The sequence below is a fragment of the Sceloporus undulatus genome, chromosome 9 (genome assembly GCF_019175285.1).
Source record: "Sceloporus undulatus isolate JIND9_A2432 ecotype Alabama chromosome 9, SceUnd_v1.1, whole genome shotgun sequence".
Classification (NCBI taxonomy): Eukaryota; Metazoa; Chordata; class Lepidosauria; order Squamata; family Phrynosomatidae; genus Sceloporus; species Sceloporus undulatus.
The window spans coordinates 28,135,988-28,159,759 of record NC_056530.1 but is presented as its reverse complement, the minus strand read 5'-3'; the positions used below and the strand labels follow the sequence as shown (position 1 = coordinate 28,159,759).

General features: G+C 46.4%; 2 protein-coding genes across 3 annotated transcripts; both read right to left on the bottom strand.

The window, feature by feature from the left end:
- Positions 1-2,184: 2,184 nt before the first annotated feature.
- On the bottom strand, positions 2,185-15,206 carry LOC121915040 (solute carrier family 22 member 6-A-like). Its single transcript, XM_042438866.1, has 10 exons — positions 14,799-15,206; positions 13,291-13,394; positions 12,337-12,491; positions 10,956-11,124; positions 10,005-10,128; positions 9,120-9,235; positions 5,765-5,979; positions 5,351-5,459; positions 3,305-3,508; positions 2,185-2,413 (listed from the first exon to the last, which is right to left on the bottom strand). Exons 1-10 carry the CDS (start codon positions 15,204-15,206, stop codon positions 2,317-2,319), a joined length of 1,701 nt encoding a protein of 566 aa, XP_042294800.1. The 3' UTR covers positions 2,185-2,316.
- A 2,088-nt stretch (positions 15,207-17,294) lies between these two features.
- Positions 17,295-23,655, bottom strand: LOC121915699 (solute carrier family 22 member 6-like). Of its 2 annotated transcripts, XM_042440134.1 has the most exons (10): positions 23,269-23,655; positions 22,492-22,595; positions 22,127-22,281; positions 21,658-21,826; positions 21,355-21,478; positions 21,030-21,145; positions 20,709-20,923; positions 19,099-19,207; positions 18,095-18,294; positions 17,295-17,326 (listed from the first exon to the last, which is right to left on the bottom strand). In XM_042440134.1, the coding sequence occupies exons 1-10, from the start codon at positions 23,653-23,655 to the stop codon at positions 17,295-17,297; spliced, it is 1,611 nt and encodes a 536-aa protein (XP_042296068.1). The 2 variants fall into 2 exon arrangements, with proteins under 2 accessions (XP_042296068.1, XP_042296069.1); XM_042440135.1 differs by lacking the exon at positions 17,295-17,326 and having other exon boundaries at positions 18,087-18,294.
- Between the last annotated feature and the right edge of the window lie 117 nt (positions 23,656-23,772).

Genomic DNA, 23,772 nt, shown 5'->3' with positions numbered 1-23,772 from the left:
GGAGAAGAAAGAAACACAACAAACGCATTGGTGGCGAGTCTTGTCCCAAATAGGGATGCGCAATCTCTACCTCTCCCCATCTTTATAGCTTTTGGCTCATCCCTGCTTTCCTTTTTTTGACAGCTCCGTCGGAGCAAACATCTCATCTGACTCTGGCCAGATGCAATGGAAGACTTGGCTCCACGGCAGAGTTGAAGAGGAAATTTAAGCAGGTGCATCTTGTTATGTCACGGCGCCGAAATTCCTCTTTCTCTGCAACGGTTAAAGCAACCAGGAGTCGATTCCCAAACTCTGGCTCTCCAGGCATTTCCAACCACAGCTCCCAGTAGCTTCTCCCATCTTGGCCGATAGCCTTGGATGCTGGGAGCTGAAGTCCAAAACGCCTGGAAGACCAGAGTTTGGGGGTCACTAATGCCCACCTCTATTTTTAGAAAGCATTTTACATTGCAATCTCATGCGTGTTTCAAGCCAGACGTATCTTCACTTCTTTAGCTTCCATGTAATACTTTCGTCAAAGCACACTTATTACCGAAATGAGATTTTCTCCTCCAAATTGCTCATAATATATATATGTTTCAAGTGCCATGCCTGGGGAAAGTACCTTTGGGGCTCCAAGTTGCAGAATCATCACACTGGCTGGGGATTCTGGGACTTACAGTCCAAAAGCAATGTTCCCAAGTTCTGATTGAGGCCAATTTTTGGACCGTGAACAACAAAGGACTGGATCTGGAGACCATGGGAACCTTTCTCCGGTCACCGTTCAGAGGCTAGGGAACAGCTGTAGCGTTGAAACGTCTCTCCTTTGTCCGGTGTAACGCCTGTTTGTGCAAACTTGATGTAACAGGGGCCAGGATTGATGGGGTGCGTTGGCCACGGGACACAGCTGGGCTTTTGGCAGCGGCCGCTGTGTTTTTGTAGGAAAGTAAAAGGCCTCGGCCATAGAGAAGGTCTATGCAGGGAAACAACGGAAACAACTCTGTGTGGCGTTGCCTTGCATTTCTCTACTGGTCTCCCATTGGCAAGGCCTGTGCTCAAATGCACAATGTGGCATTTCCACTTTCTTTTGTTTTTAACCCATTTTCCTTCCCCTTTTCTTGTTCCAAAAAAAGTTCCATCCTTTAGATCCTTTGCTTAAGCCTCTAAAATTGACCGATTTATCACAGGCCATGTCAAAAACCATAATTTTGGCCCCAAAACGTGCCCTCGATTTGTCCATGAAGTCAACTTATAGTTGACCTGGAGGTTGTCTGCAAATTGCAAATTTCCTTTGGAAATGGGAACTCTCTTTCTCGGAGGACCTTTGAGCCAATTGTCCAGTCGTTCTTGCATATCTCCCATCCCATTCTTCTCCCCGGGAAAAGTCGCTTAAGCCTCTTAACTCCTAAAATACTGCCCCAGGACCCATTCTTTGCTATAAGTACATGCACCTTAGCAATGGCAGTTCGATCCAGTTTGCAATTGGACGGAAACTCTATCAGATTCAAACTTTGCACCTTAGTACTATACAGAAGCAGGCCATGACATATTCAACTTCTCCCGTTGTCCATTGCAATCTTTTGATTTGCTGTCCACTACTACCTTTTGCATCTTAGGACCTTATCACACGGATGCACTTACGTTGCCAAAACGTTGCTGAAATATTGCCGAAGCACGAAGGTGGGGTTGTCCATCGCACTTCTAAAATGTAATTGGGGCTTCCCACTTTCCTTCCATTGACAAAGCATTCGCGGAAAAGCCAAGAGAAGTAATTTTTTGCATAACAGATATCCAGTTATTAAAAATATAGCTTCCCTGCGAACGCTTCGTCTCCAGAAAGAAAGTGGGAAGCCCCCATTACATTCTAAGTGCGCTGGACAATCCCACCTTCACGCTTCTGCCACAGTTTGGCAACGTTTTGGCAACATCAGTGCCTCCGTGCCATAATCCCCCAAGTCCTTGTGTGTGCGTAACGGCTTTGTGTGAATGTTGACATCCCTCTAGTGGTTCATATAATAAAACTGAGTTGTACTTAGTCCTCCAAAGTTCTAGATCTTGGACCTGTTCTGCATAGGCAAGATCCCAGCTATCATCACCTTAACCCTCTTGCTGATCTCAGTTGAGCTAAATTAAACTTCCCCGTTCAATACAATTAGTAGGTGCACTCTTGGGACCCCTTGCAATTTAGGTGACAAAGGAGCCGCCGTTTTGGAAAGGTGTTTATTTAGTCCATTTGTATCCCAGCGCAGCACCGCAGATCCCACCGGGACAGAAAGTGCCAGGCAAGTCAGGAGGCCATGTTTTCCCAGCAGCGGATGCTCCGCTTCTCATTCTGCCATCTTAGCAAAGTCCATCTTCCTGGGGAACGCCTGAGTTCATCTTCTGTAGCAAAACCTGTTCTTGGCCTTTGGAAGGGAGGCATTGCTGCGGCGGCCTTCTGTTGGGGAAGAAATGCAAAAGCAGATTTTAGTAAGCTATCTTCAACATTACTGCCGACACCTGTATTGCGTAGTATGGGAGGAGGTCAATGGTGTGTGTGTTTGTGTCTGTGTAATACTATGAGTGTGTAGAGAGATCCTGTAGCAACTTTGACAGTAACTGAAAGAAAAAAGTTGGCAGCATGAGTTTTCGGAGACCTCGGTCTACTTCCTCAGATGCTTTTGGTGATGGCAACAAACAAGGGCCTCATTCCCACTTACAAATAAATCGGTTTGTGATCCAAATCGATGGATCGATTCGACAAATGTTCCCACTACATTTGCCCCGGTTGCATTTTCCCCCTGTAAAATAACCCACTTGTGGTTCACATTCACAAACGAATTGGTCGGCCAAAAGGTAAATTTAAAACGATACCGATCCGCATCCGGTTTACACTTGCGCAGAATCAGTTTATCCGAAGAGACGCAGAAAACATCAGTGTCAAAAAGATGTGGGTTAAATGGGTCTAGTGCATGGTCTCTGAATCGCTTCAGAAAATCGGTTCAAGTGGGAACCAGGGTCATTTGAACCTGTTCACACCGATTTGCGATCCGGTTTAAAGGGTAGTGGGACTCAGTCCAAGATATCAAAATGTCTCTTGTAATGCATAAGCTTTTCTGGCAACTGTGTGTCACACAAAACCTTTCCAATGCGTGAACCTCATTGCAGTTGAATGTAAAACCTTTTTTTAATGCAAACCTATAGCATTGGGTGGAAGAAACCCTACGTGGGAAACCACTACAACATCCACGAATGAGGCCTGTGAGCTGGACTATTGGCACCTCCAGTATGTCATTCGAAATACACTTTGAAAAATAAACATAGAGGATAAGAAGAAGCAGCAACTTACCCGCTCTCAACTTCTTCAATGGTATCTGGAAGCGGGACGTTGAGCGTTTCCGGCAAGAAGATGGCAGCGATGCCAGACAGGATCGGGGCCGTCCCGTATATGAGCGGCGGAAGGTACGGGAAGTATTCCCCGGTCATTTTGACCATTGGCGCCACTATGCCCCCCACGCGAGCCAGGGTACTGCCCATCCCCATCCCGGTCTGTCTGCAAGTGTAGAAAAGAACCTTTAAAGGAGAAACCATAGAACCGTAAAACATAAAGCGTTGATGTCTTTCAGATTTTTCAACATGCATTTTATTATTTGAACAAAAGCAATCATTCCTTTGAGCAGAGAGTTTGCTCAAAGGGTTGTTATGGATCTAGGGCTCATAGGGTTGACATGCCAGGGCTTTTGGATGAGCAAAGACAATGAGATCCTCTAACTTGGTGATGCTCAAACTCTGGTCCTCCAGATGTTTTGGACTTCTGTTCCCAGAATTCCTGACTGTTGATTGAGCTGGCTGGGGATTTTGGGAGTTGAAGTCCAAAACACCTGGAGGAACACTGCTCTAACTAAAAGAGAGTGGCAGAAATGCAAGAAGACCATTGCAACCTTTGTGCATTTCAGTCAAGTTTGCAGAGGAGAATTTCACAGGTTGGTTTGTGCAACTTGCATGCACAGCGCTGTGTAAATTTACAGCACTTTATAAATAAAGCTTAATATTATTATTATTGTTATTATTGTTGTTATTATTATTATTATTATTATTATTATTATTATTATTATTAATAACTACTTCAGGAAGAAAGAGGTACAGTGGGCCCTTGTTATCCACTGGGGTTTGGTGGATAACAAAATCTTTGGATGCTCAAGTCCCATTAAAGACTTTGGCATAGCAAAATGGTCCCTTATATAAAATGGAAAATCAAGGCTTGCTATTTGGAATTATACCTTTTTTGGAATATTTTTGAACCGTGGATGTTTGAATCCGTGGATACAAAATCCGTGGATAAGGAGGGCAGACTGTATGATTTGGACTTTCCATCCCAGCCGACAAAATAGTTTGCAGACAGAGGAAAGTGGAACCAGGGATCGCAGAGATGATGATATAGTACAGGGGTAGGCAACCTGTGGCCTGCGGGCCGGATGCGGCCCAGCAAGGCCTTGGGACCGGCCCCAGCTCGGTCCTGCCACCAATTGCCGCCGGAGCCTTTGGCCTCTCACGTGAGGGCGTGGGGCCTGTGGCCTATCAGGAGGAGGCAGGCAAGGGGGGACAAGCGGCAGGCAAGGGGGGCAATTGTCTATAGAAGCCTCCGAAACATGCATTTATATTAACATTTTTTTAAAAATCAGCAAAATTTTTTGTGTGTCCTCCATTTTAAAAAAAGGTGTCCTCCATTTGAAAAATGTGTCCTACATTTGTCCCAGTTTATTTATTTATTTATTTATTTTTAAAATTAATTATTTATTTTTTGGCTTCGGCCCCCCAGTTGTCTGAGGGACAGCAATCCGGCCCCCGGCTCAAAAAGGTTGCCTACCCCTGATATAGTAGGACCTTTGTATCCACCGGGGTTTGGTTCCAGGACCTTTTGTGAATACCAAAATCCGTGGATGTTCCAAGTCCCATTAAATACAACGGATAGTAAAATGGTGATTTGTATATAAATTGGCCAAATCAAAGTCTGCTTTTTGCAAGGCGTGGATGCTTGAAACCATGGATAAAGCATCTGTGGATAGGGAGGGATATCTTCTGCTCTCTGGGATGGCTGAAATGGGGAGATGAGATGGAAACCCCCCTTGTAAGCCAGCCTTATGCTTGTCCTTATGCAAAGTTCCACTCAATAACTAATGGGGATGTTGTTGTTGTGTGCCTTCAAGTCGTTTCCAATTTATGGTGACCCTAAGGCCATATCATGGGGTTTCCTTGGCAAGTGTCTTCATAAAGGGTTTGCCCTGGCCATCCTTGGAGGCTGAGAGATCGTGACTTGGCCAAATGGCCACCCATTGGGTCTCCATGGCCAAACCCTGGTCTCTGAAGTCCTAGTCCAACGCTGGTAGGGACATACCTGATCACAGTCGGGTAGAGCTCCCCTGTGTAGAGGTAAAGGCAGTTGAAGGATGAGGCCAGGCAGCCTTTGCCAAGCACCGCCAAAGATGTCCTCAGCGTCTTCAGATCTTGAAAAGTCAGGGGCATGAAAGGAGGCAAGAGAGAGACAAAAGGATGGCATGAGCTTTGCTGTTCAATGTCTAGCCTGAAGCCTAAACTCTGCCCTCTCCTGCTCCAAGAATAGCAAAGGAACAGGACGAAGGGGTTCCTGAGTGTGTGCAGAGTGCATTTGCTTTGATGATCAGGAACCACCTCCAACTGGATGCAACATAAAAGGGATCATTTTGGGGGTTGCTGGGCTCTGGATCTTCTCAGCCTAGACACTGAGGGAACTCAATGGTGAAACCCACCAGCTCCACTGGAAGCAACTCACCTTGGGGAACGAATATATTGGCCAAGATGGCCAGGCCGGCCAAGATGACCGAAGAGGCTTGAGTGGTCCTCCGGCCAATGTAGCTCATGCCAACGGCAGCAGCCAGTTTGGCTGGAATGTCAATGGAGCCAAAAGCCACCTGAATCAAGTAGATGCTGAAGCCAAAGTTCTGGAGATCCATGGAAAGACCATAGTAGGCGAAACTGGTAGCAAACCTGAAGTTGGGATTGAAGGAGAAGTCAGAACGATGGTGTTAAAGATTGCAACACAGAAATAAAACCAGCAGATGTCCAGGTCCTGTGGGCTGTGGAATTCTGGGAACTGTCATTCGCTGTGGCGCAGGCACTCTCTTGCAGAGAAAGCAAAATATCGCACAAAACTACAGATCCCTTTGGTGAGTAAATAAATGCACATAGGTCTTAGAGCAGTGGTTCCCAAACGTTGGTCCTCCAGACGCTTTGGACTTCAGCTCCCAGAATTCCATGCTTTTGGCCAAGCTAGCTGGGACTTCTGGTAGTTGAAGTCCAAAACACGTGGAGGACCAAAGTTTGGGAATCACTGCCTTGAGACGAATATGTCAGATATTGAGAAAATGTCTTATGGCGTTAAGAGAACCGTTTTATTAGGAAGGCAAAAGATGAATGTTAATCTAAAATGTGAAGATAACACACATCCAATATTTAGTCTGGATTTTTCTTTGAGGCTTTGTCTAAGCATGTATTTTATATTCTACTTCAAAAATAGAATATAAAACAAATGTCCTTTAGAGACCAACAACAACAGCAACAATGCTACAGATCTCATGATTCTATAAAGCCACCGCAGTTAAAGCAGTGTCAAACTGTGAAGTCAAAGGTTTTCACAACCAGCATCTGTGGTTTTTTGTGGGTTTTTCAGGCAATGTGGCCATGCCCCAGAAAAGTTTATTCCTGACGTTTTGCCAGAATCTGCGGCTGGCATCTTCAGAGAATGCCAGCATGGAAGAGAGTAGGGTCACTTTCTCTCTCTCTCTCTCTCTCTCTCTCTCTCTCTCTCTATCCCCTGCTCACTTCCATCTTCAAAGAATGCTGGCATGGGAGTCAGTGGGTTCACACAGTATTTATACACTTGTCCCTCCATGTTCGCTAGGGTTAGAGGCACAAGACCCCCATGAATATGGGAAAAAATGCAAATAACAAAAACAGTATGTTTTTATCTGAGAGGACACCTCTCTAGGAATCTCTAGGTCCTCCAGGGCAACTCTGTGGTCAACGTCTGACAGACACTAACCATAGAGTTGCGCTGAAGGAGCTACAAAGGCCTAGTAGAGTATTCTATCTAGGAATCTCTAGGTCTTTCAGGGCAACTTTTAGTTAAAGATGACATAGAGTTGCCCTGGAGGAGTTACAAAGGCCTAGTAGAGTGTCTTCTCTAGGAATCTTTAGCTCCTTCGGTGCGACTTGGTTCAAGTTGACCATAGAGTTTCACTCGAGGAGCTACAAAGGCCTAGTAGAGTATCCTCTCTTGGAATCTCTAGGTCTTACAGTGCCACTTTCAGTTAAAGATGACCATAGAGTTTCACTGGAGGAGCTACAAAGGCCTAGTAGAGTATTCTATCTAGGAATCTCTAGGGCTTTCAGGGCAACTTTTAGTTAAAGATGACCATAGAGTTTCACTGGAGGAGTTACAAAGGCCTAGTAGAGTGTCCTCTCTAGGAATCTCTAGGGCTTTCAGGGCCACTTTTAGTTAAAGATGACCATAGAGTTTCACTGGAGGAGCTACAAAGGCCTAGTAGAGTATTCTCTCTAGGAATCTCTAGGGCTTTCAGGGCAACTTTTAGTTAAAGATGACCATAGCGTTTCACTGGAGGAGCTACAAAGGCCTAGTAGAGTATCCTCTCTTGGAATCTCTAGGTCTTTCAGTGCCACTTTCAGTTAAAGATGACCATAGAGTTTCACTGGAGGAGCTACAAAGGCCTAGTAGAGTATTCTATCTAGGAATCTCTAGGGCTTTCAGGGCAACTTTTAGTTAAAGATGACCATAGCGTTTCACTGGAGGAGTTACAAAGGCCTAGTAGAGTGTCCTCTCTAGGAATCTCTAGGGCTTTCAGGGCCACTTTTAGTTAAAGATGACCATAGAGTTTCACTGGAGGAGCTACAAAGGCCTAGTAGAGTATTCTCTCTAGGAATCTCTAGGGCTTTCAGGGCAACTTTTAGTTAAAGATGACCATAGAGTTTCACTAGAGGAGCTACAAAGGCCTAGTAGAGTATCCTCTCTTGGAATCTCTAGGTCTTTCAGTGCCACTTTCAGTTAAAGATGACCATAGAGTTTCTCTGGAGGAGCTACAAAGTCCTAGTAGAGTGTCCTCTCTAGGAATCTCTAGGTCTTTCAGGGCAACTTTTAGTTAAAATTGACCATAGAGTTGCACTATAGGAGCTACATTTTCCTAGAGATAACATATTAATCAAATCCGTGAATAATCAAATCTGCAAATATCAAAGCCGCAAATATGTAGCAATGAGTGTGTGTGTGTGTGTGTGTGTATCTCAGTTCCAGCGAGTGGAGTCACACAGTATATATCTATCTATATTTATATCTTTATTTTTATCTTTCTCTCTCTCTCTCTCTCTCTCTCTCTCTCTCTGTGTGTGTGTGTGTGTGTGTGTGTGTATCCCACTCTCTTCCATGCCAGCATTCTCTGAAGATGCCAGCAACAGATGCTGGTGAAACATCAGGAATAAATTCTTCTAGAACATGGCCATATAGCCCAACCCCCCAAAAAACCCCACAAACTGCTTTAATTCTGCAGTGCAGATTAGACCTGGACATCTTTTCCAACCTCCGGTTTCCCAATCAACCCCCTAAACGAGCAAGTCTGAACATGGAGTAATTTGGTAAATTGCGAATATTGAAAATTAAGTTTTGCATTTTTCCAGACCTCCAGACCAGGGGTAGGCAACCTGCGGCCCGTGGGCCGGATGCGGCCCGGCGAGGCCTTGGGACCAGCCCCAGCCCGGTCCTGCTGCCGATTGCCACCGGGGCCTTTGGTCTCTCGTGCCCAGGGGCAATTGTCTATAGAAGCCTCAGAAACATGCATTTATATTAACGTTTTTTTAAAAATCAGCAATTTTTTTCACGTGTCCTCCACTTTTTTTTAAAAAAGTGTCCACCATTTGAAAATTTTGTTCTACATTTGTCCCAGTTTATTTATTTATTTAATTTATTTAATTATTATTATTATTATTATTTTGCTTCAGCCCCCCAGTTGTCTGAGGGACAGCAACCCGGCCCCCAGCTCAAAAAGGTTGCCTACCCCTGCTCCAGACAGTGGCTGGGAACTGACAATGTATAAGGTGGTGAAATTAAGCAAATATACCAGACGCTGGAAATGCAAAAGGAGATCCGTCGCACGGTCGGTGTGCGCACCAAGCTGACAAGCGTGTACGAGGTTTGCGCCAGGGCCAGTTCTTTCTGCATGCTGGACTTCAAAACCTGCAGGAGGAAAAGGAGAATATCAGAACCGGCGATGCTGCAAAAGGCTTTCCTAGGTTGCGTCCCAATTGCCATTTAATGTCACCACAGTCCAAGGTACGATTTGTTACCCTGATGTTATTTTGGGGGCAATTTGGGCAATCTTGGGCTGCTGCCGCATTACTGAATCATGTCGCTTGATGGTGCTTTCGTATGGCTTTTTAATATGACTCCATCCTATGGCATCCTAGGATTTGTACTTTGTCGAAGCACCAGAGCTCTATGAAAGAGAAGACTAAATACCTTACAAGACTTTATGTAGTTAATAGAAGTAATGGGAATCGTTTTTATTTTGGTGATAGTAATTAGAACAAAATGAAATTATGGATGGGGAAAATACCTTAGAGATTAATACCTTAGAGATGTAATAATTAGGCAAAGGTAATGGTTAATAAGCATATGGTAATAAGTATAAATGCTAATAAGTATAAACCTTGATTTTGCCATTTTATATAAAGGATGCCATTTTAGTCTGCCATTGCATTTAATGGGACTTGGGCATCCACGGATTTTGGTATCCCTGGATTCAAACCCCAGAAGATAACACACACACACACACACACTGTATATAGCATTTTTTTTTTTTACATTTAATTTTAATATTGGGGGGAAACTGCAAATCCCAGGATCCCATAGCATTGAACCGTGGCTGTTAAAGCAGTGTCAAGGTGCATTAATTCCATAGTTTAGATGCAGCCTCCGCTGTTTGATGAGTCTGACTGGTGAGTACCTGCGTAGTGAGTTTCTCTCCTTCTTCCTTCTTCCCGTTGAACTGGGCCACCTTCTTCAGCACTTTGACTGCCTGCTCCAGCTTCCCTGAAAGGACCAGCCAGCGGGCCGATTCCGCAAACCACCTGGGCAAAAGAGCCCAAAATCAGACTGGCATCCAACCCACAAAAGCACCAAGACCTGGCACATCCAGGCACCTGTTGAACCAGGTGTCAAACTTGGTTCTTGCAAGACAGGGAAAGTTCAGCCCTATTGACAGATAATGTTGGGGATTGCAATGCCCAGCATTCATAGAATCGTAGAGTTGGAAGAGACCCCAAGGGCCATCCAGTCCAACCCCATTCTGCCATGCAGGAACTCTACATCAAAGCATCCCAAAAAGATGGCCATCCAGCCTCTGCTTAAAGACCTCCAAAGAAGGAGACTCCACTACACTCCAAGGGAGTGTCTTCCACCATCAGACATCTCTTACTGTCAGGAAAATCTTCCTAATGTTGAGATGGCATCTCTTCCTGGAGCTTGCATCCATTGCTCCAGGTCCTATTCTCTGGAGCAGCATGGCATGCCTTCAAATATTCAAACAGGGCTATCATGTCCCCTCTTAACCCTCTCTTCTCCAGGCTAAACATCCCCAGCTTCCTGAGTCGTTCCTCATACGGCATGGTTTCCAGACCTTTCACCATTTTAGTCACCCTCCTTTGGACACATGGCTCCAGTTTCTACACATCCTTTTTGAATTTTGGTGCCCAGAACTGGACGCAGTAGTATCCCAAGTGAATCCTGACCAAAGCAGAACAGAGTGGCACTATGACTTTCCTTGATCTAGAGACTAGACTTCTATTGAAGCAGCCAACCAGGATACCCCTGGATGTTCTTCTCTAAATGGCCGAGAGATTATGCCTTTCCCAGTTGCTGAGTTTCCCACGACTGTGGAGGAGATTGTATTGCTTACCAGGAGTATATGAAAAAGGCAAAGTAGGGCATCGAAATGACAAACTGCAGCCAGCGCCAGTCTGGGAGGGCATAGGCAAGACCGGGTAGGATGATTTGACCGATGGTTGCGCTATAGCTCACTATCGTGCCAGCCACGGTGCGAACTTTGGTTGGTACCCATTCGAGGACTAAAGGAAAGCCAGAGAGAAAGAAGAAATGCGTACATTAAAGTCTGGGCTGACGCTGGGTTGCCAACTTTCTTACCACTCTCCGTTCATATGCCTATAATAATAAGTTGCAGTGGATTTCTGTTTTTCAGCTATCCAATGCCTATTGCTGGTTTCTGCTCCCTATTAAGCTGCAGTCAAAGGGCAGAAGAGCATCACAGCTTTTTTCTTTCCAGCCAGTTGGCAAAAATAGCCGGGCACCGATCAGATCTGCCTCGATTGCTCCAAGATGACCAAAGAAGCCTGGCATGCCCCTTTTCCTCCCCACCACCCCAACAAAACCCGTCTCCGCAGTTGGCACATCATGTGACCCCTTTTCCTCCCAGCATGCGCCGAGCAACTCATAAATCCGGTGCGCCAAATCAGAGGGAATAAATATTTGTACAGCTCAACAGCATGCTGAGGACAAAACATTGCTAATGGGGTCAGGAATGCAAGGAAATGCAAATGCAGAGAACACTTTCCCTGTATCCCACTTTGCAAAGTGCAGAAATCCAGACGGTGCAGTTTTGCCCAAAAGCCCATTTTCTGCACTAAGGAAATAGCCCCTGGCTATTTGGCATCTGAGATCAATGCACCAGAATCCCGAAATATGTTTTTATAACCATGTTTCTGTGATGGTCGCATGGCCGACCTTACCCCCCAGCACTGTGGGGATGGGCACTTACGGTTCATGGATTGCAACACCCATCATTGCCAACTGGTAGTATGCAAAGATGTAGCCGTGTTTGTAGCATCATTATGCAGAGAGATCTGCATATCTGTCACTGTCTCACCATTGAAATGGCATTTTGCATTAACGGGAGTTCGCATTAATGCAGTGCCACTTCAGTGACCGGATCAGCACTATGTTATGAAAGGCTTTTGCGCAATCGCTATCATGGACGCGATAAGGACGCGGGAGCAATCCCGTCTCTATCCCGTCTCCAAACACTTTCCAGATGACAGGCCATTGAAACCGATTGAACACTCCCATCTCTCATGCCCTGTCTCTCAGATCCCTGTCCGCCAAAGTAGCTTGAACACCTTGGACTGCTCCATTAACCATTTGGACCCAAACGTGGCATGGATTCATTGCTCCACTGACATGGGCACCAGCAGACTGTCCCCACGGCTGCCATATCACAGTGGATACTATGATGTTCACCTGTTACCTGGCCTTTCGGTTCTTACCTAAGGACATGCAGTTCAGGACAATCCCGGAAAGCGCCATGCCGACCAAGAAACGGAAGACGCAGTAAGCAGTGAGACTTGGTGAGAAAGCTGTGCATAGACCTGAAACAGCCATCTGCAAGTAGGACCAGCTTAGCACTGCTTTGCGCCCAAACCTAAAACACAGGGCTGGATGTGAATATATCATTACTGCTCTCGATACGAAGTCAGCTCTTTGGGTGCGTTCTCTGTATCACTTCCCTGCAAACTGGTTGAGCTGAACACACAGTCAGGTCCCCAAAAAGCAATTGTCCCCATGGGGCTATGGCTTCTTTCTTATTAAGTCCTATGTCTGTGTGTTTGAATGACAAGCTGTGGGCAATTGTCGGTTGGTACTTAATGCACAACGGTTAACAACCTCACCAGGGTCCATCCCTAGGTCTCAGGTTTTGGCAAGAAAACCTCAAGGCCCGGGATAGTCCTGAATTGGAAACCCTAAATGCAACCGATCCAACATTTATAATAGCGCAGCCATGGCTCAGTGGTAGGGTTAGGGTTAGGGTTTGAGAGTTGGGCCACAACTCTGGAGACCCGGGTTCGATTTCCCACTCGGCCATGAAACCCACTGGGTAACCTTAGGCAAGTCACACTCTCTCAGCCTCAGGGGAAGGCCATGACAAACCTCCTCTGAACAAATCTTGCCAAGAAAAACTCCATGGGTTGCCATAAGATGGAAACGACTTATGCACACAACATATTGTACCCAGGCCTTCATCCTATTCTTTCAATTCATGCATAATTTGCAATAGGCAGATAAATGCATAACCCTGGGCTGCCCACATGTGGCCTCTCATTTCCATCCTTCCCAGGTTGCATGCTGCCTGGGGATGATAGGAAGCACAGACTGGCACATCTGGACACCCCAGATTGAGGAAGGCTGGTGGAAGTCAAAGCAGTTTCGCTCCCAGGACCCACCTGTCGGCTAAGGTGCCGAACACAAGAGCTCCCATCAGAACGCCTCCCATGTAAATCGACTGCGCCATTTGTCTTCTGGTCCTCAGGTGACACACCAGGTCCCACTGCATGGAAGAGAGGAGGCAGGTTACATATGAGACTATGACTCTGGAGACCATTCCCAGCTTTGCCATGAAACCAACTGGATGCCCTTGGGCAAGTCACATTCTCTCAGCCTCAGGAGAAGGCAATGGCAAACCTCCTCTGAACAAACCTTGCCAAGAAAACCCCACGATCGGTTCATCTTAGGGTCGCCATAAGTTGGAAATGACTTGAAGGCACAACGACAACAACAATGGGCACCAGATTTTGTCCCATCTTGGAAGCTAAGTAAGATTAGCTCTGCTTATACTTGAATGGTAGACCACCAATAAGTACCAGATGCTGCAGGCTATATTTCAGCAGAGTTGTTGTTGTTGTTGTTGTTGTTGTGTGCCTTGAAGTCCTATCTGACTTATGGTGGTGACTCTAAGGCGAAAGAAACTGGCAAAACCACCTCTGAAGATATATATATATATATATATATATATATATATATATATATATAAAATAACAACATCCTGCCCGTAGGAGGCATTGCGGTTCAATAGGTAGCTTCTCAGAGGCCAACGGTGCACATTGGTGTGTGTGGATGATAAATACCAAGTTCATGGGAGGTATGGGGAATTGAACCCATTTCTTCATGGTGCAGTCTTCTGTGCGCATAACATGCGCACTAAGGAAGAGAGCCATTCTCGGCACCAATGGGGAATTTCCCTCCTGATATACGATGCGCTTGCAAGAGACTGATGCTTGTGTGGACCATAGCAGCAGAGGAATGGGTTAAAATATGCCTCCTCTTCCAGCCTTTTTGTGCCTCTGATCCTTAAACCTCCCCTTTTGTAATGGAAAGTGTTTCCAGTTTAAACCCCTTGCGTTCATAATGAGGCAGCTTGGCATAGTGGTTTGAGTGTTGGACTACAACTCTGGAAACCAGGATTCGATTCCATGCTCTGTTATGAAACCCACTGGGTGTCCTTGGCCAAGTCACACTCTCTCAGCCTCAAGGGGAAGGCCATGGTTTTCTTGCCAAGGAAACCCCATTATAGGTTCTCCTTAGGGTTGCCATAAATCGGAAATGACTTGAAGACATGCAACAACAACCGCAAACAGTATGAATACATGTGACCTGGTGCTGAAAATGATATTGCACATGATTATAAAAAAGCACCCTAAAGTGTGAATAGATCCTCATTTCATTTGCAATGCAACTGATCCTAAGACTTCTTGGGACGTTTTTTCATGCAAAAAGTGAACATATCCAAAGTGTTTGTGACTTGAGCCAATTGATTCTTAATGTCATTGAGTTGGAAAGCATCAGTTTTTGTATGATGGAGGCCCGCTGTGACTTTCCCTTTGGAAACGTCACTGCCATTTTGCCTCTACATAGGGGGCCATTGCAAGTCTGACCCCCCTCCAAGCCCTCTCACCTCCATGATGATGGTGTTTGTGAAAACGCTCCTATCGTAGACCCATCCGTCGTGGCATGGCTCAGTCTCCATCTCAGTCTCGTTGCTCCTGCCGGCGCTGGAGTTGAGAAGGTGCCAATGCGGGGTGACGAACCGGCGGCATTTATCCGGCTTCCCACTGGCATCTTTGGGGATGGAGACCCACAGGAGGTCCTCTTCCACTCCCACGGCCTGAGTCCTGTTTGCGTGCCAGTCGGTGCCGTTGTTGACCAACCGGATCCGGCAGTGATGCTCAGGGATGGCCGCCGAGAAGTTCTGGAGGAGGTTGTGGCTGGCCATCAGTATGATGGGGATCACCAGCAAGGCCACGTGGATGATCTGGAAGCGCCCCATGCCCCCAATCCGGTCCAGAAGCTCCGCAAACGTCATGGCCAAATCGGGACGCTTTGGATGGCAACGCAGAGGGTTTGTCGGAAAGGAACTAATTTCAGAGCCGGCCGCTCATAGTCCGTCTCTTGCAAACACATGCCAGCTCACATCCAGCCCTTTCTGGAAAAGTTTCCTCTCCCTAATTCAGGGTCAGGATCTCAGAAATAAAGGCCCACGCCGCCACCCCCATTTTGGCCGCGGCTGAAAGCACCATCGACGGGATAATAAGAAACACATGGGCGCAACCCGGTGTGCGAACTCAGGTCACCCCCGACACGGATTGCTTCCCCGAGGATGCGGCAATCTGCGCAGGGTGTTTATAAATCCCCGGGGGTCGCATGTGCGTGCCATGGGGCTGGGTGGCCAAAAAGAGGGGGCTCCTCTCACCTCAGCGGTGGGATTATGCAAGACCTCTAATCACTTTGCTTTGGGTCAAAGTTCTAATGAGGCTTTTGGAAAGATTAACTCAAAGGGAAAGGAAGGAGCAGAAAATGCAAGCATTCAGCAAATGTGGGGCAGGGTGCCGGGAGGGACAAGTATTGGGCAAGGAATGGGGGGTGAGTGGGAAAGGAGGAGTTGGCTGTGTACTCTTGGCTGCGGGAACCACAGCTTTTTTGTTGCTTGCTATGTGCTTGTACTCTTAAAAGGGATGCCGGCCTTCCGAAATGGTGCGCTGCAAAATGTGCAAAGTGGACGATGCAATGCAAGAATGAACGACGGCTTGCATTGGCCTAGCATCCAGTTGGTGCATGCAAGCTGAATACTCTCCAGTGTTTCACATTGGAGATGTGTGTGGCCCAGCAACCTTATAGTACGGTCAAGATGGCAAAAGGTATGAATGAGGAAGACTACATAAACTGGGAGAGGCTACAGTCAGTCATTATCTACAGTCAGCCCTCCTTACGCACGGATTCAAGCATCCACAGTCTGAACATATTCCAAAAACATATAAAGCAAATGACTTGAAGGCACAGAACAACAACATCTGAGACTAGATGTTCCCTCCCCAACTGTTTCTCCATTCTGGGAGGATGAGATCAGAACTGAATGCCCTCCCAGGGACCACACTTTGCTTTTTGTAGGGTGGAAATGGAGGTTCTGCTCTCACAACTATGAAGGTGGCACTCAAAATGTATCGATGATAGTTAACCAGCCTTCAGATGCTGCAGCAGATAGTATAGGGCACTTCACCCCAGCCAAGTGGACTACAGCTCCCATGTGAAGTCGAAGGCTTTCATGGCCAGCATCCATAGATTTTTGTGGGTTTTTCGGGCTATGTGGCCATGTTCTGGAAGAGTTTATTACTGACGTTTCGCCAGCATCTGTGGCTGGCATCTTCAGAGATCGCTGGCATGGAAGAGAGTGGGGTATATATACTTCCATGCCAGCATTCTCTGAAGATGCCAGCCACAGCTGCTGGCGAAACGTCAGGAATAAACTCTCCTAGAACATGGCCACATAACCCTAAAAACCCACAAAAATCTATAGCTCCCACCATCCACAGTCACTTCTTTCTGCCACCCCTTTCTTCCTTCCATCTTTTCCTTCCTTTCCTTTCTATCTTCTTCTGCCCTTTCCTCAACTTCTGTCACCTCTAGTAGTGGGCAGGGCTGGCGCAAAGAAATATAGGACCACTCCTCTCCCCCTTTCTTTCTTCCATCCTATTATCTTTCTTTTTTCCGTTCTTTCTTTCCTTTTGCCCCATGCCAGTGTCTTCCCCATTGCCAGCCTACCTAGTGGACCACCAGAAGAAGGATCAATTGCCCCAGCATCTCCAGCCAAGCCGAAGGATTCAACCTATGGCTTCGGGATGATATCTGATAGTGACCCAGCTACCATTTGACCTAGAATATTACATGCATCAGCTTCCATATGCAAGAAGAAGGCACTAAAGGTTTTATTGTGGAGTCCATTCAGGTGGTACATTCCAAGCGACAATGTCTCTAAGGGACGATCTTCCATCTTCAGCTCCTGCAGAGTACACCAAAGGCCGCGTCCCTTTTTTCTATCTTTTCCATTGGCCAGGATTCCTCATCTATTTCTTTCATTTCTTTCAGATTCAGGTTGGTGCCATCTTGATGGGAGGCATCAGCTTTGCAGCTTCCGTCTTCTGTCCGTCGCTCCATGTTCCTAGATAAAGACAGATAGACTCTTCAGATGTTTGGAAATGGCTACCATATCAATACTTGATCCTCTCTTCTCCAAGCTAAACGTTCCTCCATCGCTCAACCATTCATCATAGGACTTGTTTCCAAAACTCTGACCATCTTGGTCACAACAATCCCAGCTTATTCTGACCAGAACAGAATGAAGTAGGACTATTCCTATAAGGGTTCGATTCTTAGCTCGGCCATGAAACCCATTGGGTGATCTTGGGCAAAACACACTCTCTCAGCCTCAGAGGAGGCCAATGGCAAACCTCCTCCGAACAAACCTTGCCAAGAAAACCCCATGATAGTGTCGCTTTAGGGTTGCCATAAGTCAGAAATGACTTGAAGGCACATGACAACAAACCATTTAGCATAGTTCCCTTGATCTGGGCACCATACTTTTGGTGATGTGAGCTAGAACTGTATAGGCTTTTTCGGCTGCTGCATCACACTGTTGGCTCATATTCTTACTTCTAATATGCAGCTCTGGTCTATGATGGCCAGGGTGACCAGATATCCTAACTGTAAAGGAGGTCAAGGCACCACAAAAGCTACAATCATATGCATGCTTCTTACTCATGCTCAAAATGGAGGCCATTTTGGAACTCCTCCAGGACCGAAGGCTGGAATGCAAGACATGTCCTGGGAAAAGAGGACTCCTGGTCACCCTGATGGTGGCCTACATCCGAAGTGGTTAAAGCAATGCTTAATTCCTGCTAAGTGAGTCTACTTACTGGCTTTCTATGTCTTCAACTGTATCTGGAAGCGGCATGTTTAAGGTCTCTGGAAGTAAGCAGGCAGCAATGCCAGAGATGATTGGGGCTGCCCCATAGATGAGTAAGGGAAGAGTCGGGGAATACTCGCTGGTCATCCTCACCAAGGGTGCCACGATCCCGCCGACGCGTGCCATGGTGTTGCCAAAGCCCATGCCAGTCTGCCTGCCATGCAACGGAGAGAAGAGTTGTTAGGCAAAGACCAATCCCCCAATGCTCCTCTTTCCTTACTGCCATTTTCCTCCCAAGTTTTCTGGGGAGATCTTGTTTTTTAAGGGGAGAGATGCAGGCGATGAAACAGGTGTGTCTAAGGCTGCATCCGCACTGCAGAAGTAATCCAGTTTGGCACCGCTTTGACTGCGCTGGCTGAATGCTATGGAATTGGCACCAGTACTGAGCCAGGGCAGTTAAAGCAGTGTCGAACCGGATTATTTCTGCAGTGTGGGCGCAAACATTGAGAAGCCTGGCTTTTAAAGCGATCATACAGCGACGAAAGGCAGTCGGCGTGCTCAGAGGCACTCTTTGCCTCTGCAACTCCATTGGGTGTTCTCAGGCCGCAGTTGGGATTGGAAACAAGGCATGCTTCTGAAAAGTGCAACGATTAACATGTTGAATTTGCATAATTAATCACATTAATCATATGCATAATAATAATAATAATAATACTTTGCATGACATGCAAAGCAGATGCCCGGATATAAGGGACTGGACTATGGCAAAGCTACCTCTGTCCCTCCTGGGATTTTACCCAAAGAGGGCCAGGGGTTTTCAGCCGTTGCCCTCTTGGACTTCTTAGAGCATGAAATAAAGAGCTTAAGTCCAGAAGGAGGTTGTCATTTAAGCAAACTGAATCGGCCTTAGTGCAGTCTGGGATATGGACCGTGGCCTGGCTCTGATACCGAACTGACTGCATAAAATGGCTCGCAGTCGTAGATAAAGACTTAAAGCCAGTCTGAGGTGGAGACAAACCTGATGACGGTGGGGTAAAGTTCTCCAGTGTACAAAAACACACAATTGAAGGAAGCTCCCAGGCACCCCTTTCCAAAGACGGCAAAAATAGTGCGAAGGATCTGCATATCTAGAGAGAAGAAACACACTTTTGCAAGGGATCATTGACCTTTGGTTCATCAGGCTGTTCCAATTTGCTTATCATTTATTATGATATCCTTGTTCCAATTTGCTTATCATTGATTAGTACAGTCGGCCCGCCTTATCCACGGATTTTTTTATCCACGGATTCGAGCGTCCAAGACTTGAACATATTCCAAAGAAGTATAAGCTCCAAATAGCAAACCTTGATTTTCCATTTTCTATAAGGGACACTCTTTTGCTCTGCCATTATACTTATTGGCAGAGCAAACCTTAGCGTTTAATCGTTGTATTTAATCATTCATCAACTGCCTAACTCCCTCTGCCTTGTAATATTAATCACTGTTTTAATAACTGCTTAATAATTTAATTGTCTTTAATGTGGATGGGAGGGTTTGGGATACAATGGTAGCGTGCGATTATTGTAGTTTAAGGATGTTTTTAGTGTTAGCTGCTTTGATCTTCTGGAGAAGCGGGATACAAATAAATAAATATTATTATTATTATTATTATTATTATTATTATTATTATTATTATTATTGGGGCTTGAGCATCCACGGATTTTGTATAACAAGTGACAGTTAACATTTTCACATGACGTCGCAAATGAAAGTGCCATTATCCTGGGAATAAACAGACGATAAACAGCAATATAAAGCATTCATGGGGAAATCTGTGAGATAGTAAGATAAATGCACTCTGCACATGGTTGGGGCTCTTTCAGCTATTCTTCACATGCTTTCGAACTCAGGTCCCTTTTGTCTAATGTTATGGCAACCTGAAACATAGCTACACTGGAGTTTATCACACCGGGGCCAATGTCGGCATTAAAGAGAGATTAAAGCGCATTGAAAGCATCCCGCAGATAATGCAAAAATGGCGAGTCGTAGTGCGAATGGTTATTGTTTTGCGTAATTACGTGATTTTCCCAGGATATTCATGGGATAAACTCCTTTGTGCGATAAACTCCACTGTTGACTTCAATGGGTTCAGCAGCTTCCAAGGAAACCCTGGGAATCCTGGATCTGTGAAAGGCCAAAAGCTATAAGACTCCAATATGGTAGAATTCAAAGATATAGCCATGTTAGTCTGTAGAATCAGTACATAGAGAGATCTTTGAGACTCATTGAAAGAAAGAAGTTGGCAGCAGGAGCTTTCTTATATTTCAATCTACTTTTCAGGTGCACTTGATGGAGTGGAAGCCAGGGATAGACATATATATGCCTTTGGTATATGTGATGATGTCAGTTCACATTACAAATCCTCCCATACCAATGGCATATATATGTTTGTCCCTGGCTTCCACTCCATCAAATGCATCTGAGAAAGTAGACCGAAGTCTAGGAAAGCTCATGCTGCCAGTGTTTTTCTTCCAGTGAGTCTCAAAGGTGCGGCAAGATCTCTCTATCTACTCCGATATTTTTGGCGCAAGAGTGTAGGATAAAACCAGTTAAAGACGTGAAATGGTTTAAATGGGCGATGGATCGTACCTTGGGGTACAAAGATGTTGCCTACAATGGACAACCCTGCTAGGATGAGACTCAGCGCTTGGGCCACCCGGCGTCCGAAGGAGCAAATCACGAGGAAAGCAATGAGTTTGGCTGGGATGTCCACAGCGCCAAAGACCACCTGGATGAGGTAGACGCTGACCCCAAAGTTTTGCAGGTCCATAGCCAACCCATAGTAGGCAAAGCTGGTGGAGAACCTGAAGTTGAGCGCAAAATAATAATAATTGGAAACGTCTGGAAAAAGCACAGTAAACTCAAGATGGAAGTGAAAAGCCTCCTTCCGCAGTTGCGGCGCTGACTTACCATACGAAACAAAGGCAGCAGGTGATGTGGCGCACCTTTGGCGTGCGTACCAGGTCAGCCGCGGCGAAGTTGGATTTGGCGGAGGGAGCCTCTTTCTGTAAGCTGGCTTTCAAGACCTGGAAAAGCAAATGAATTCCTGCCTGATGCCCAACGGCTTAAAGGTAGAAGAGCATCATTGGGGGGGGAGGTGGCAACACTGTGTGAGTCCAGGCAAGCATTGCTCTGAAGATGCCAGCCACAGATGCTGGTGAAACATCAGGGAGAAACTCTTCTAGAACATGGCCACAGAGCCCGAAAACCCCACAAAAAGCTACTGTGTGATCACCTCTAAGCTAAGCTTCTCCCCTTGTTCTTTCCATCCGTTTATCCGCGCAACTTTCCGCAGTTCCTTGAGTGCCAGGTCCAGTTTGCCAGCTGTCGCGTACCACCGGGCAGACTCTGTAAACCACCTTTGGAAGAGAAAAGAGAAGGAAGACGGAAGTGAAGGGGAAACATAAGGTGAGTTGGAAGCAAGCAAATGCCAATCTACTCTGGTCTCCAGAAGGCATGTCCATGTGGCCACCATGGATCCAGTTGAACATCTCTGCCTCCTGTTTTTTCCCCATCCCAGATGTTTAGGTCCACTCACCAGCCATACAGAAAGAAGGCAAAGTAAGGGAAGGAGACAGCCAACTGGAGCCAGCGCCAATCCCGGATGGCGTACGCCACCCCTGCCAGGATGAACTGCCCGACGCTGTAGCTGTAGCCAGTCACCATGCTGACCGTTGCTCGAGAATGCATAGGGGTCCATTCCACTGCTAGAAGACGAAAACATAGACAAAAAGGTGGAAGAGTCCAGGACCTTGCAGCACTGGAGTCATGGCTGTGGTTGGCAGGGAAGAGAATGCCCTTTGCATATGCTCAGAGGCTTGGCAAGATATTCCAGTACTATATTTTTTTGTGGGTTTTTCAGGCTATGGGGCCATGTTCTAGAAGAGTTTATTCCCTGAAGATGCCAGCCACAGATGCAGGCGAAAAGAGATGCCAGCCGTGAAAGCCTTTGACCATTCCAGTACATTCTGATGTTACCAACCCACAGCTGCCAAAGGGGAACTTACACAGCGACACACAATTCAGCCCGACGCCCGAGAGAGCCATCCCTGATAGGAACCGAAAGGCACAGTAAGCGGTGAAGCTGGGAGCGAATGCTGCGCAAGACCCCGAAACGGCCATTTGGAAACAGGACCAGATGAGCAAGGCTTTCCGTCCGAACCTGGAGATGCGAGATGCGTCAATGGAGATGTGAGCTGCGTCAGCTGTGCCAGGTATGGATGCGTGGGCAAAAGAGACAAAAAGAGAGGGAAGCAGAGGATTGGGTGGCAGAGGAGGTTGTATGAAAGACTTAAAACAGGAGTAAAGGGATGCGTTTGACGGAGAGGCTGGACAACACTGCAGTTCCCTATTTATATGTCTATTGTCTTACTTGTCTGAGAGGCCGCCGAAGACAACCGCACCCACCAACACGCCAGCCATATAGATCGACTGGGCCATTTGCTGCAAGTTTCGGAAGTCACATACCAGGTCCCACTGCAAGAGGGAGCACAAAAGGAAAGCATTGCCCTCCATGACCATTTTCCAAACCCAAAACAAAAAGGTGGAGGAGATGCTTTTCCATTCCACTTCCCAAATCAAAATGCGGCTGTGCTTTCTTTAGGACATAGAATACATTGGGTGCATCTGTGCTGCAGAAATGATGCCGTTTGACTCCACTTTAAATGCTGTGGCTCCAACCTATTAATAATAATAATTATTATTATTATTATTATTATTATTTGTACCCCGCCTCTCCAAGGAGATTGAGGCGGCTAACAATAATAAAACACCCTTCAAATAATCGATGAAATGTGAAGTCGAAGGCTTTCATGGCCGACATCCATAGATTTTTGTGGGTTTTTTGAGCTATGTGGCCATCTTCTAGAACAATCTATGAAATCCTGGGGTTTGTAGTTTTGCAAAGTCTTTAGCCTTCTCTGCCAAAGACTACAAATCCTGGGATTTTCTAGGATGGAGCCATAGTAGTTAAAGTGGGGTCAAATTGGCAATGGCAAGCTCCGTCTGGAGAAACTTGCCAAGAAAACTGTTAGGGTTGCCATAAGTTGGAAACGACTTGAAGGCACACAACAACAACAACAACAACACCTTTTCTCCGAAATACAGCCAGCCAGGCAATGGTATCCACCAGCTGCTGCTGTTTTCCTACCTCTGTTACAATGGTGGATGCAAAGACATGCTCTTCGTAGGTCCATCCATCCAGGCAGGGTTCCACCTGAGCCTCCGTTCCTGTGAAATTGGGATTCGGGGACTGCTGTTGAGCAGTGACAAAACGGTGACACTTTTGTAGCATCTGCTTGCTGTCTGTCGGGATGAAGGCCGTCAGGAGATCCCTACAGTTCAAGCTTCCAGTAGTAATGTTGCCACAGGTGTTGTTGATGGAGATGCGGCAATGGTGGCCAGGGATAGCGGCCGTGAAATTCTGCAAGAGGTTATGGGCAGCCATAAGGACCATCGGCAAGCAGAGCAACATCACATTGATGACCTGGAAGCGGCCCATTCCACCAACTTGGTCCAAAAGCTGCGCAAAAGTCATGGCAGCCTGGGTGCAATGTATGTCCAGCTATAAAGATCCAACGATTTGCAATCTTTGTGCGGGATTGTAGATCCAGGGGCAGCGATTGCCAGAGGACTCGCGAAGGAAAGAGTCTGG

What these genes read in the sequence shown, in the direction of transcription:
- LOC121915040 (XM_042438866.1), bottom strand. Translation starts at nt 15,206, where the DNA reads ATGACGTTTGCGGAGCTTCTGGACCGGATTGGGGGCATGGGGCGCTTC. An exon ending in GAGAGAAACTCACTACGCAG is followed by an intron (nt 9,236 to 10,004) that starts GTACTCACCAGT and finishes TTCCTCCTGCAG; the next exon opens with GTTTTGAAGTCCAGCATGCA. An exon ending in ATTGAAGAAGTTGAGAGCGG is followed by an intron (nt 2,414 to 3,304) that starts GTAAGTTGCTGC and finishes CTTCCCCAACAG; the next exon opens with AAGGCCGCCGCAGCAATGCC.
- LOC121915699 (XM_042440134.1), bottom strand. Translation starts at nt 23,655, where the DNA reads ATGACTTTTGCGCAGCTTTTGGACCAAGTTGGTGGAATGGGCCGCTTC. An exon ending in GCTGAATTGTGTGTCGCTGT is followed by an intron (nt 21,827 to 22,126) that starts GTAAGTTCCCCT and finishes TTCGTCTTCTAG; the next exon opens with CAGTGGAATGGACCCCTATG. An exon ending in TGCTGCCTTTGTTTCGTATG is followed by an intron (nt 20,924 to 21,029) that starts GTAAGTCAGCGC and finishes GCTCAACTTCAG; the next exon opens with GTTCTCCACCAGCTTTGCCT.